This window comes from Ruditapes philippinarum, unplaced genomic scaffold (assembly GCF_026571515.1).
Source record: "Ruditapes philippinarum isolate M1 unplaced genomic scaffold, ASM2657151v2 ctg641_1_1_1_1, whole genome shotgun sequence".
Lineage (NCBI taxonomy): Eukaryota > Metazoa > Mollusca > Bivalvia > Venerida > Veneridae > Ruditapes > Ruditapes philippinarum.
The window spans coordinates 255,559-270,310 of record NW_026858475.1 but is presented as its reverse complement, the minus strand read 5'-3'; the positions used below and the strand labels follow the sequence as shown (position 1 = coordinate 270,310).

At 31.0% G+C, this 14,752-nt stretch overlaps 1 protein-coding gene across 1 annotated transcript in view; it reads right to left on the bottom strand.

The window, feature by feature from the left end:
• The window catches only part of LOC132753279 (multiple PDZ domain protein-like), a 207,260-nt gene that overhangs the window by 119,496 nt on the left and 73,012 nt on the right, over positions 1-14,752 (bottom strand). The window contains exons 6-7 of the mRNA XM_060743733.1: positions 3,928-4,062; positions 794-1,108 (exon numbers count right to left, since the gene is read on the bottom strand). Of these exons, the coding sequence (XP_060599716.1) occupies positions 794-1,108; positions 3,928-4,062 (450 nt within the window). The remainder of the gene's footprint in view (positions 1-793; positions 1,109-3,927; positions 4,063-14,752) is intronic.

The following is a 14,752-nucleotide window of genomic DNA, read 5'->3' as shown; positions in this document are numbered from 1 at the left end:
GTATTTTCATTCCTCAGCTACCTTTTCCAATAAATACACTGTCATATTCTGATACTGTAATTATCATTGCATGTGATTTACATCTTTAAAAACAAAGTTTTCATTGATGTTATTTATCAACATTAGCTAGAAATGTCTTAGACTAGGAGAATATTGCCAACTTTCAATGTTTTGTTGCAACAAAAACTAATCTTAAGAATGCCATTTTCTGACAAAACATCCATATGTTTCCTGTAAACAATTTCAGAAGTATTCAACACATCAACAGGGACTGTAACTACTTCACATAGCTTTATAAACAAACAAATGTTCTACGCAAATCCATTTTCGCATCTCCATTTTCGAACATTCAAGTGAAATATTTAATATTAGCCTGCTTGAAAAGATAATGAGCTAAACTTTTCTCTCCCTTATTGTGTTTCACTGCTATAGATTAAGTTCAAAAACAAATTATTAAAATACCATATACCAGTAACACAAAATTCTGGTCTCCTCTTGCCCTCACCAATTTAGTTAATTAAAATACCCATTAAGTTGATTAAAAATAACTGTATCAGGCAAGCAACAGGTCACTGACTCATATCAACATAACACAATGATTCTTCTGCAATATATACATAACTATAACTGTCTAAGCTGAATTCTCTTACTCTGCCAAAAACTGCACATTGTGTCTGGTCATTTACCTTCTGGTAACTGTATCTTATCAGATTAGACTGTCTATTGACAAGTACCAGAATGTTAATGAAGACATTAAATTCTATCATCAATCAAATGGTATGGTGATGGTTACCTGATGAACCTCTGCATGCTCCACCAGTCCTTTCTGTACAAGATTCTGCTGCTCTATCTGATTCTCAATCAACATTTGATCCTGTTTATCTAGCATTGACATTATCTGTTCTAAATGTTGATCTAGCTGTATAGTAGGTACAATTGGAGCATCTGGTGTCGGGACAGATTGAGGTTCGTTGATTGGTCTTGCAACAATCAGGCGAACATGGCTGCCGGCCTGACGTAAAACTTGGGCAACTTGCTCCGAACCAAATCCTCTAACATCAACATCACCAATTTGCAAGATATGATCACCACTGTGAAGTCTACCATCCTAAAATATTGAAAACTCAACTTAATCAATGCTGTTACTGCTTTAATTAAATCTAAACACAAACTTTTTGTGTAAAATGTATCTATGTTCAAAATTTGAATTTGTCCCTTGAAAATTTTAGGAAATGTATGTGTGTTCCTTTTATGAAAATAAATCTTAACTACATGTATTTTGAAAGTCAAATTTTGCAAGAATCTATATTGAAAATGTGATAAAAGGGTATCTTTTCAACAACATATTGTTTACAAAAAAACACACCTACACCTACGCCAGAATGACAGTGCATTCCACTTTTCTAGACACATGGACCATATAGGAATATTTTAAATTGACAAAAGACAACATCTTTACTAGAGGTATGGGTCTTGGTTTTTGATTACAAGCAAATACCTTCTGTTGTTAATGAGAAATGTAATGGAATGGATAAACCTTACCAAAGTGTTACATGAAGATGAAACTTATTATAAAACCCAAAAGCTTAACAATTTTCTACAAAGATATCAAATAGCTAAATTCAATCTGGTGAATCAGCTATGTGATGCAATAAATAACAAAACAAGTATGAATTTCAATTACTTATCAAAATGAGTAATGCATCTGCGTACATTTTTTCTAATAATGTTTCCAGAAATAACTGCAAATTTAGATTACTTTAACAGATTCTGCTTACATTTTACATAATAAATTAATTACTACCACTTATTGGAAGATATGAAATCAGTATAAATCATAATTATCTATGATATAAAATCTTAAAGTTCACATATATGATGTCCCAAAAGTAAACAGGAGTGCCAAAAAGGGATAATATTTCAGTGTTTATAGGACAGCCTGCCTACCTCCCTACAGAAATGTGTGATAAAACAGAAATTAATGAAATATTTCTCACAAATGATGAGGGAAATATTCACCCTGTCTCACTGATATATTTAATTATTCCACAGCATGCTTTGAATAATTAAACAGGACTAAAATGCAGAAGCACTTCACAACAATTTCACAAATATTAATTCGTCACTGAAATATTCATACTCTCTTTTAGTTAACAGAAACAATTTTTTTACAATTATATGTATAAAACTAAAAAAATTTAATTTTTCAGCATACAAAAATGTGATAAAATTTACTTTTTTTTATACAAATTTATTTTTCATTAAAATATTCAACTAATTTAACCACACACTTATTTTTGTTTTATTTTGCCACTATAAACAAGTAATCCAGGGTTAGGGTTCAAGATTCATGTTCATATCTTTCATATTTTTGAAATCATTCTACAAAATAGGCAATTTTCACAAAAATTCTAAATTAAAAAGGGGCATAACTGCAAAAATATAGCTTTCAGGATAATGCCATTGTCTTACAACTTGAGTAATGGGCTAGACACACAACAACCTGACAGTGATCACAATAGCTCAATATTTTCTTTCAACCAGATGAGCTAAAGATGCATGTCAGTGTTTAAAATAGATGACTATGTTTTGGTACTGATATAATTTACCTAAAATTCTTAATAGAATCCATTTATAATTCCGGCCCTATAATTCTATTACAATTCATTATGTATATCATTATCGTGCAAATCTATACATACTTTGTGTATCATTTTTATGTCAAAAGTCTTAGTTATAAACTTGAAACTTGTTAATAAACTTTAACTTTAATCCCTTTATACCTGCAGACAGGTATCACACCATATGTTTATCTAATCAATGAATCATTACAGACACTTCACTAAACAAAGGATAGACAACATTTTCAACTGTCTGTTAATTGCAACTCTGCAGACTCCTTTGAACAGTATTCATCTTTAACTTGTAAAAATATCTCTCCTGATTTTTTATGACTTCTTCTAATTAACAAATATCACATTGCTTTTTCCTTTCACATAAAAGATTCCATTTTCATTGCAAATGTAAGAGGACCTCATGACTTATGTCTAACATCTAGTTCAGATAAGTGCTTTCCTAATATCTGTCTGTACTGCCTTAGTGGTATTCAAACATACAGTTTTCAAAGAAGTTACATTGTTCAATAAATTCCATTAACAAATCATAACAATTACAGGCATTTAAGGAAACACATAAATTTGCTTATTAATGAAAACAGAGAGGTCAAGTTCATATTTGAATTATTTAACATGTCTGGGTTTTTAAAGTATTTTTGCTATAAATCAATCTATAATAAATACATTACAAAGTTATGGCTAATTTTAGAAAATTCCACCAATTTGACCTTTAATGTCAAGGTCAAATAAAGAACAAGGTCAAGTTAATTAACATATTCTAAAATGTCTTTTCAAAGGGATTGCTTTGCCAAAGTATGAAGACAATCCAGTCATAAATAATCAAGTTAAAGCTAATTTTAGCAGAGCAAGCAAAAAATTCGTTAATTTGAACTTTTATGTCAAGGTCACTTATTAGTAAATTTCAAATTAGGCCAGTTTATTTGAAGGTCTTGAGAGTGTTGAAAGGCAAGTGATTTGAAATCAACAACCTTAACCACTTGGCCACAGCTGCCCTACAAGCTAAAAATGGGGCCTTATGATTCACAAGTAATATTTATATAAAAGTTACCGATCAAAGAATGCAACTGAACTATCTTTGCTAAAAGCTAATCATGTCTGAGTCATATTTCAAACTACACTGATATTGTCTGGATGATAAATTTTAAATTTTGAAGTGTAAACATAATGTTTTTAGTCTTGCAGACTAAGCAATTTACATTGAAATGAAATTCTTTCTAAGAAATTGATGACTCAACAGTCACAAGTAATAAATCAAAGTAATCTCAGGTATATAATGTTTATAAATACTTACAACATCAGCAACACCACCTGGGAGAATCGTCTTGACAACAACACCAGTGCTTCGCCCACCAATAATTCCAAATCCAAGCCCTGAACCATCATTTATAAGATCAATAACTTCAATCTGTGTCCATTCTGTGTTCAACTGAAATTAAACAAAACCCAAGTTTCATTTACTGCTTTACAAAGTAATATTACAAGTAATAGTTTCACCACAGACAAAATCTCGCTTTATCCTGAATAAGAACCCAGGGGTTAAACAAGGAGCATACATACCGGTACATGTTCATTTGTAGTAGGCTTATTTCCTGTTTGTAGTTACTGTATATTAATGTATAAAATATAGAGATAGGGGTATATTCCTAACAAGTTTGACCCATATATACAGTTATATTAATGGATAACCTGCAAAGCCTATAAACAATCTTGAATATCATTAATCCCACTTACAAGCTCCCTCTTTAACCTCTATAATGCTAAATATCTACAATAAACATGTGGACAAAACAATGGGAAATTTCAAATTTGTATTGACAGAAGAGCCAACAGTGCAGACCATGATCAGATGGCACAAATGTGCTTGCTGACCTTGGTCTGTATACAATGGTCAAATTAGTAGATTCAGTTGTGGGTATCAGGCTAATGTTATAGACCAATCTTGTATCTTTTATATCAAACAACTTTTCTGTAAGTATTTATAGAAAATCTAGCGAGTATAAAAATTACATCTACACAGGGTTCATACAGAAATCAAATGCCAAAATTCAAGGACTTTTTTAAGCACTATTTAAGCATGTATTCCCATTTTTTAAGCACATTTGTTGCATATATATCAACACAATATTCAACCGAAGGATAGTTTATTCACCATTTTATCTTGAATTATACACATTTTCTGGCCAAAATTTCAAGGGTTTTTAGAAGAACAACAAAAGGTGCATCAAATACAAATTAGTTTAAAACAACTGAAATTTGTCCACTTACTGCGGCAGTATGTTGAGCAAACATTTCATAATTGATTTTGATACTAAATTGGATCATTTTTTTGACTGTTGATTTTTATGACACTATGTCATTCAATCATTTTCAAGCATATTTTCAGCAAATTTAAGCACTTTTTAAGCACTTTTCAAATCAGTAATCAAATTCAAGGAGTTTTAAGCACTTTTTTACATTTTTAAGCACTTTTAAAGAAAGGGACACAAATTAAAGCACTTTTTAAGACTGTACGAACCCTGCTACATATAAAACAATCTAATTCAGAGAAAACTCACAATTATTTTCATACAAACAGGAACATTAGCTTGCTAATTATTAGTTCTATTTCGATTCACTTGTCAGTTTTGATTTATAAACTTTTGCAAAAAAATTAAATTGTCTTCTGGAAACATTCTGCAGTCTTAGTGCTTGACATAAAACAGAAAGCTATTAAAATCTGAAAAGTTTGCTATTATCTTCATTATTTTCAGCATAAATAAGTTTTTTTTACAATAATAGAGGAAAAAGACAAAACAATCAGGTCTGAATATAAATATAGTTGGATAATGAATGTTTATGTAAAAAAAACTTTTCTGCAGACATATAATTCACTGAATACAGTATAAAACTTCTATATCAAATTAAAGTGACACAAATTATATCTTTTAATACAATCTTTGCAAATATTCTGGCATGCATATTCTCCATATTAATAATGTAAGATAAGAGTCCACTGAAAATTTATTCCAAACAAAACTTTCTTATAAGTGAGACAAGACAAAATCTCAAATACCAAAAGAGCACTAATATAAAACAAATGGCCTTCCACTAAACCATTTCCACAGCTCAGAAATCAACATATTTTGTTCAAGAAAATGTCAACATGCAAAACATATTTTGTTGAAAGATACTGTTTTGAGAAGCCTAAATAAACTCAAAAATCTTTTTACAAACACTACTCTAACATATGTATGGAAGATATTGTACTGGAACATATGTTCAAAAACCATTCTAAGGAAAATGCTGTATGAAACAGAAGCTCAAACACCTTATTCCTTGAAAATACAGACACATTTAAGGATCATATATATTATGCTGAAACAAACTGAGGAGAGATACTTCATCATGCAAAAGCTTCTTATGCAATAATCCCACATATTTAAACATGTTTTGTAACAACACCAAGTATATCTTGTTGTTTATGGAACCTTTGCTTGATCATCTTGTGTAGAGCTGGTTCCACAGATTATAGAAAATATTATTAATAATTTTTCACAGTTGTATAGTGCAAGGAGCATAATTATGCTCAAACATCTTTTGTATAGTGATGACACAGCATAAGGAATACTTAAACATCTTGTGTAGTTGTGACACAGTATATATGACACATATACTCAAAATATACTCAAACATCTTGTGTAGTAAAGAAACTGTATTTGGAAGATATGCTGAAACATCTTGTGTATTGGTGCAACAGTGTATGGAATATAATGCTGAAATATCTTGAGTAGTGATGTCAAGTGTATGGAATATATGCTAAAACATCCAAAGTTTCAACAATACCATATTATAGAGCATATAAAAAACATCTTGAGTAGAGCTACCACAGTGCATGGAACATTAATATTATGCTCAAACATATTTTGTGTAAAGATGATGCAAAGTGTGAATCTTACAATCAAATCTTGTGTGTTATCTGAATTTAGTCATATGTAAATATGTCCTATTTACATCATGTGTAGAATATGTTGTGTGTGATTGTTAAAAACATAATAGTACAAGTAACATCATTCTATTTAAACATTATTTCTGAAAGGTCACTGTAACTAATGTAACCTTTCTTATGATACATATAGTAAGTAAAAGGCTACTGTTGTTACTGAAATCAATAACAGGCACGCCTTGTTTTGTAATCATATTCAATACAATCAGTGCAGACAAATCAATTATATGTCTGATACAGCATCGACAGCTTACAGTTTAACAGATATATAAGTTACGTATACAGAATAGTCAACTTCCTAAACAGTCACTTCCAGAATTTAATATTTGACAATTTAGATTTGTAAATGGAATCATGACACAATGTAAAATACTGATAGATACTTTGCATGATCTTATAAGATCTTATTTAATTATATACAATACAATTTAGGTATGTTTGAGAATAATTGTTTGGATACCTGGGATACTCGAAAATTTCTTGTTACATTTCAGTTAAGGTTACAATTTTATTTTTCCAATAAATATTTTATCATGGACAAATAGTTGACAAAATAAAGGATGTTACAACACTATTTTAACATGATGCTAGCTAACAATACAAAAACAAAATACACAAAATATTTGTTAAACTGATCAAAAATAAAATATATCAAACTTGCTTATGCATTCATCATGACATACAATTACATGTATAACAATAACAATATAACTAAACGAGTTAAAGCAAAATGAGAAGGTGATAGTACCGGTGCTGCGTGTAATATTGGCCGTCTATTTGTAGCAGGTGACGGTGTTTGCCGAGCTTTCATGTAACACATGGCAGTGACAAGAGCTCCACATATAGCATCCTGGTAAGATTGATTCACACGTCGCTCCATTTACAACTACACGTATTAATTCATGATAACCCCACCCACTTCACTTTAAAGCAGACATTGTTCCTAACACCTGTTACCTAGGAAACTACTTCATCATTTCAATTGATTATGTAATGATATATCTATTCTACATATACATTTGAAAGTTCCAATTATAACAGATAGACAGTATCTTATCCTACATCCATTTAAGAAAATCCTTGCATTATAGCACCATGTCTTCACAGCAAAATGTCAACAATCTAAGAATCAATTCCATGGACATATAATTGGATACACTGAAGCAATATCATAAATGTCGCTGAAGGAAATCAGTCTCAGATGTCCTTTACAAGTTCACATTTTAGTTTCACCAGTATTGTAATATCTATAAATTTTCCAGTAAGTTTCCCCTCAGGAAAAACCAATAGAAATATTTCTTCTACATTTTAACTCTCAAGAAAAGTATCTTTCAATCATTTTCATACTTCTAAACATCATAAAGTTTACATTAATTCTGTCCTTATCATTGAAAATATTTATCTTGGAAAATATGTTAGCAAGTACAGCTAGAATGTGTGGAAAAGTTACCTGTATAACAACGTACATATATCATACCTGTTAAATGGTACTAGCAATATAATAAAAGCTGAAAAACCATTACATTACACTTGTCAATAATCTTTTAAAAAATTTGTATGCATCTTACTTTAAAAACCAAACGGTAAATTAACCCAAAACCATCCCTAATTATTTGAAAGGACTTGTCCTTTTTTCAATCTGGATTTAAACCATTCTTTCATGTTTAAAACATTTCAAAAAATTTACTGACTGACAAAAATTGTTTAATATAGACAAAAATAGGAAAAGTGCAGCCCTTGACCGGGATGTCAGGGAAGTGCCATTTAAATTTTGGCTGCACTGGTCACATGGAGAAAAAGTTTAAGGGGCTGGGCGGGACAAAGGGGTTTAAGGTCACAGGGCTACTCTACTGTATGGGAAGTAGAATATGTCTGACATAATGTCTAAAAGACTTGCTCAAATTATAACTTGGGAAATTACAGACAAGTGAGAATAATTTTGATTAGTCATACTAATTCAAGAGATTACCACTCAAGTTCCAGTAATAATACAAATATATCCAGACAATTTCTATATGGCATCCTGATGATCAGACATAAAGACAGGCCTGGAAATGGTTATAACCTCAAGTTCAATGTATGATAAAAATATTATACAATCTTACCACATGTTGTTTTATATTTTACAAAACAAGTTTTTCTCAAATTACTTATGATAATACAACCTGATTTCAGTCTCATTCTTTGAGAAGTGACTTCTTAGAAGTGACAAGTTAGGAGAAGAAAAGGGACCATCATTAAACATTTGTATAGTTTTTAATTCGACACTCCCAGTGTTATGATTGATAGTATGACTGATGATTCAATGATAATTTTGTAAAAGCATATGTTTTTACAGGACCAAAGACAATATAATCTATCAATTCTATTTATGTTAACATTATCTTATGTCATTTTGAACTAAAACGAGACATCTGTTTAAAATAATGCGGCTAAATATCAGGGAAAACATATCGGTCTTCCAATACAACAAAAACATATTTCTTAACTTTTAACTTTTTTTCGGAGTTGATGATTTTGATCATGTTGCCATGATAATTACTAAAATAGGATAACATGTCATCATTAAACTGGGACTTATCGTTCTCATTTTTAATGTTGATACCCATTTATAATGAGCATTTTCTTTGATAATTTCTTTTTTTTTTAAAAATGTCATTTTACTTTGTGCATTAACGAAAACATACATTCAGGTATTTATTTTTCTCCCAATTTATTCTGTACCAGTAGAAAACAGATATAATCATGAGAGCACATGCCATTGTTGAATGTTTAAGTAGGTCAGACTCAGGTTGCCATGTAAAAATAGCATTCTGAAATGATGGCCCCAGAAATTTCATTAACAATATATAACTGTCAAATGGCTTTATTAATGCACCTCTAGAGTTAAAATGATTAAAAGTACATTTCAAATCATTATTTCAATATATGGCTAATCATCACTAAAGTAGGATGAAGCATCATTATATCAAAGGGCCAGTGGGACAAATCATTATCATTTAATTTGATGGCACTGACTTTGCTGAAAGAGGGCATATAATGAGAATGGCTAGTGATAAAATTGCTGAGGTTGGTGTGCATTTCAAAAACAAGATTATTTGCAAATTTAGAGAATCCCTAAATGTGTTTTTTTTTTCATAAAATGTAAACATATGAATTATATTTAAGCTTGACTCATATCCCTCAACTAATATGTATGAACAAAAAGTCTGTTTGCAAATACTGTATTATCACATAGCCAGTCAATACAGACAAATATCTGAACTGTGCAAGTTTATAAATTCACTCACTATATTTACCTACATTGATATACTTTTTAATTGTACTTAATTAGAATAGCAGGTGCTACATAGACTCATTAACTAGATGTGCTATTTTGGTATATTTTATCTATAAACTATCTATAAAACAACTCTGGGTATTATATAGCCCTATTTGTCTTTGTTAGAGACATATCACTTTCAAATAAAATCAGTGTGAACCATGGTTACATTGATATTGTGCATTAAAGACCATTTTATGAGCAAATTAGAGCAGGTTTCAGTGCATATTGGGTTTTTCATCATGCTAAATTTCAATGTTTCACATTATAATGGAATTTCAGGAAATAACTATAGTGCACATTGAGAGGATTTTGACAGATGATGAGAAAAGAGAATCACTTTCTGGATCTGTAACTACACTATTAATCAACACTAACATTTTATTCTTTAATTCAACATGACATCAAACACTGAACAGCTTTTACAGAACCCTATCATATTGCACTGGAAAACTCTTATTTAATTGTATTAATTATTGAGAAGACAATCTTTTTAAAAAATCATCAACAAATCTTTTTTGTAAGATTACAATCATATCACAACTTAAAGCAGGAACATGATACACAAACATTTTCTTCATATTTCAAGCAAACAATAAACTTAAGGTCCTTACTTTGTGGTAATCATGCCTTTAAATGTGTGCAAAAAGAAGAAAGGTCTATATACATAAAGTTGGCAAGGCCTGAATTAAATAAGCTGACATAGTGTCAATGAATTGTTGAATCTTGATCCTTATCATAATTTCTAACTCATAGGGATTCAGGGTCAAACTTTTCTACCACCTTCATAACTAGTCATTACCAAGCTATTTTTTGACAGTTCAATCAGCAAGTCCTGATGGAGACAAATACATCTGTGTTAAGGCAGTATCATTACTGAAACAAGACTACCCATCCTTCATCAAACATGAAGTATATAAAAAACATGGGTGCAATTAATAAATATTGAATATCTAAACAAGATCGTTGTCCCTGAAGAAACATTGCAGCTCGCTTTTCTGGACTAAATGTGTTTTAAATATTAACCAGAAATTAATGTAAATCCCATATTCAGGAAAAACAATTCAGCGGACTCGTGGGAGTCCAGAGCCTACATTTATAGCTGTTGTTGTCAAACAAATTGTTTGCACAGTTTATTACACTATAGTAACTGTTTCAAGTTCTTCAGTTTTCATTGCATTTTACGATAACAATTTACAATAGTTATCAGCTATGTTGATCCAAACCAGAATCTTGTGACACAATAATTATTTAGGCCCTATTAATACCATGGAAGAATTCCAACAGCCAATAAGGATTGTCTTTTTTTTTCAATTAAGAAGTTAGAAACTGATATATCAGACAGTTGTTATATACATTAACAAACATGCATAATGTGTAATCTATTCAATACACAACATTAAATCATGGCTAACTGAAGAAAAATGTCATCAAAATCTTGTATTGTCTGTAACAATGATGCAAAAAATGTAAAAAGTCTTATAATTTAATTATGCCTCTACAATTTTCTTTGAAAGGTATTGGAATAATAGAAAATTCTTTATAAATTATCAGAGTGGATATATTGATAGAGTTGAACTTCCCATTTTCTGAAAGCTCCCGACTCTGTCATTAATTGGAGACAATACAGTAATGGAAAAAGGAGAATAATTTCAACTTTCCTGGTTAATTTAATGTCTTATTTAAGTGTTTTACCATTTATAGTTACAGCTTTGTCCTTTTTCAAGAATGACTTTTAGTGACCTACTTGTGAATATGAAGTCATTTGGGACTTATCATAACTTCATGGGGATATACTCATTATTTCAATGGTAAAATCAATCCTATCACAGCAATGGATCAATTGCTTGCAGGAAAAAAAACACATTTTTTGTTTCCGATCAAAGTCTAGCCAGTGAAAAAAAACAAGTAAGGCGTCCGTGTCTGGAGGAATTACTACACTTCATATCTGAAAACGTAATTTGTACCATTGTATAAATCATTGCCAATGGAAATAGGACTTATGATAAATCAATTCTCTGTAGAGAAGAACAGGACAACTAAACTGTGATTATTGTATTTCCTGATTGTTTTCCAATTTGTGGCAAGTTTGTCTTTGAACTGCTTTCAGTTTGGCAAAAGCACGCAATCAAGCGGCAACCCTGTCACTGATTGCTTCAAGTCTTCGTCACAATATCCTCGCAATCTTGCTAAGTAGCTAGAAATTGTCAGCCTAGGACATTTTCTATAGATTTATTGCAAATTGCTCATAAAAATATCACTTTAAGTATAAAATATATGTTTGTAATCGGTTTAGGTTCCCAAATCTGATTTTTTTGTATCACTGGAAAACAAGTCTCTTAACTAGTACATCTTGTACATGTTTTCTTTAACATGTGTGGGAGGAATTATAGTAATGGACGATCAAACATGTATGGAGAAATTTTATTGAGATACTCTCTAACATTTCCTTTTGCAATAAAAACAGTAACATTCTGATTTACAGTCTATTTGTATTCAAAAATCCTTGAACTCTTTTAAAGCAATTTGCTTTAATTGGCTTTCTTCCTCATTTAATTCTCTATTTTTATTATGCTTTAAAGATTGTAATATAACCTTGATAGATGTAATTGACAATATGACAATTTAAATGAAACCCAAATTTGTAATTAAGAAATTATTTCTTTGGTATCAATTTTTCTTCCTATTATACATATAAGGAAAAACAATGATCCCCAAGGATCATTGGGACTTTTGAACAAACTTGGTAGAGGTCCACTAGATAATGTTTCATGCTAATACACATACCTTTGTGGTTTTAGAGATTATCTATACATATAAGGGATAACCCATGAACCTAGCTCTTGGGTGCGTCCAATTTTGACTCCAGAGCTATAGTATAAACTTACTTGGTATTGAACCACTAGACAATTAATGTTTCTTACTTGAAATATCTAAGCTTTTATAGGTGTAGTGTTTTCAGATGAGACTTTGAAAATTGCAAAAAAAATATGATAAACAAGATAAACAATGAAAGGCGGCGTTCAATGAATGCAAGTTTTCATTCTATTTTTAGCTTCTGTGACTTCTATAATGGCCAACATATAATGCTGTAATGGTGGAGGAAGACCTCATAGAAATGCAGGTAGCTGGATAGTTTCTTCAAGCCTGGGGGTGGGGGAGTGATGATAATGAAATAAATATATATTGCTACATGCACAATTTCATAAATATTTTAATAACTGTATTACTTACAGATGTGGAACATACAGCAATGCTTAACATGGCTAATTTTTCACAACATACTGTGCATAGTAAGGCAGCATACAAACATTATACCATGGATCTGGAGAGCTCCTTCCTCTAAAATGATGCCTATATCAAAAGGCCATCAAACTAGCACAGTAGATTTATGGTTCTTGGGTCCTAAGAATTGTTCAATCTAATGTCATACTGTTCAACTTACATGTAAAACTTGTCAGTTATTGTCAGAAAAATCTTGTACAGAACCCAGAAACACAAGTTTGATATCTGTCCCCTGACATTTGGAACTATAAGAAATACCATTAAATTCTTCTAAGAACTCTACTTAACGAACTTAAATTATGGAAGCATTAATAGGTGCAAAAGATGACAAGATATGGAATAGATTTAGATATTGAAGTTCAGAGCTGTATCAGTAAAGATATTATCCTACTTGAGTCTGTATGTGGTAATAATTTGCTTCTCTTTGTTCTATCCAGACAGAAAATTGCTGTAGACATTTCTCCATGCCAAATTAGCAAGAATTTGTTATTCCAGATACAGAATATTGTGTCTAAATTAAAGTTGAAAATCAAATTATACAACTGTAAAGTGAAATTAGCGCATACGTAGTAGCAATGTAATTGAAATTTGCCTTTCATGTCTCACAGTTTAATAGAACCTTTCTTTTCTGCCGACAATGGATACTCAATATCTAGAATTTCAGCATTTTTTTATCAGTCATTCTCTAAACTACCTACTTCCTATAATTATAGTCAAATGGAAATCCAGAGAATCCATATTCCTCAATTACAATTATAAACGAGCGGTGGCCTAGTAGTGGTTAAGGTGTCTGCCACTCAACCCAGGGATCATAGGTTTCTGCCCTACTAAGGTCATGACTATTTTTCCTCATGTTACACCAGTACTATACACTGCAGCCGCGATATAGCGCTATCCGATATAGCGCTAATCTCAGTAGAACGCTCATATGCCTTGGCTCCCCAAAAAAAAATCGTATTTTTCGTCAATTATAAAAAAAATTTCATGTATATCAATACCGCGCCTTATCCACTATAACGCTTGTTCAATGTGTCAGTCTAGTGCAATAAACAATAATAATTACGTCACTCATGATCAGAAGGTGTGAAATCATACACAGGTAAGCGTTAATCCGCTCTTTTGTTCATGTTGAACTGTTGATCAGTCAGGTATCAAACTGTTAGCTGTGACATGCAAACACCGACGAGTTGAGTAAATCACACAAGCGTACAATGAATTTTAAAAAGCATGCATTCTCGATCTATTGGCAAAAAAGTTGTTGCTATCTAACGAAGAGGATTATCTCAGGATCTTGGATTTCAGCATCGATTATTTTGATTACATTGTCTTATTATCATAACTTTATTCACCTAATATTTACGCTGCTTAACACATTTCACCCTTACATTAACAGTGCACTTGTTTTCTTGTTTTTGTTATTCTTGCTATATTTTTTTTTATAACACTGTTTTTCTTCCCCTTTTTTACTAACTTTGTTCGTAGTTTTTTTGTTGTTTTTTTTTTGTTTCATTTTCTGTTTGTTGTTCA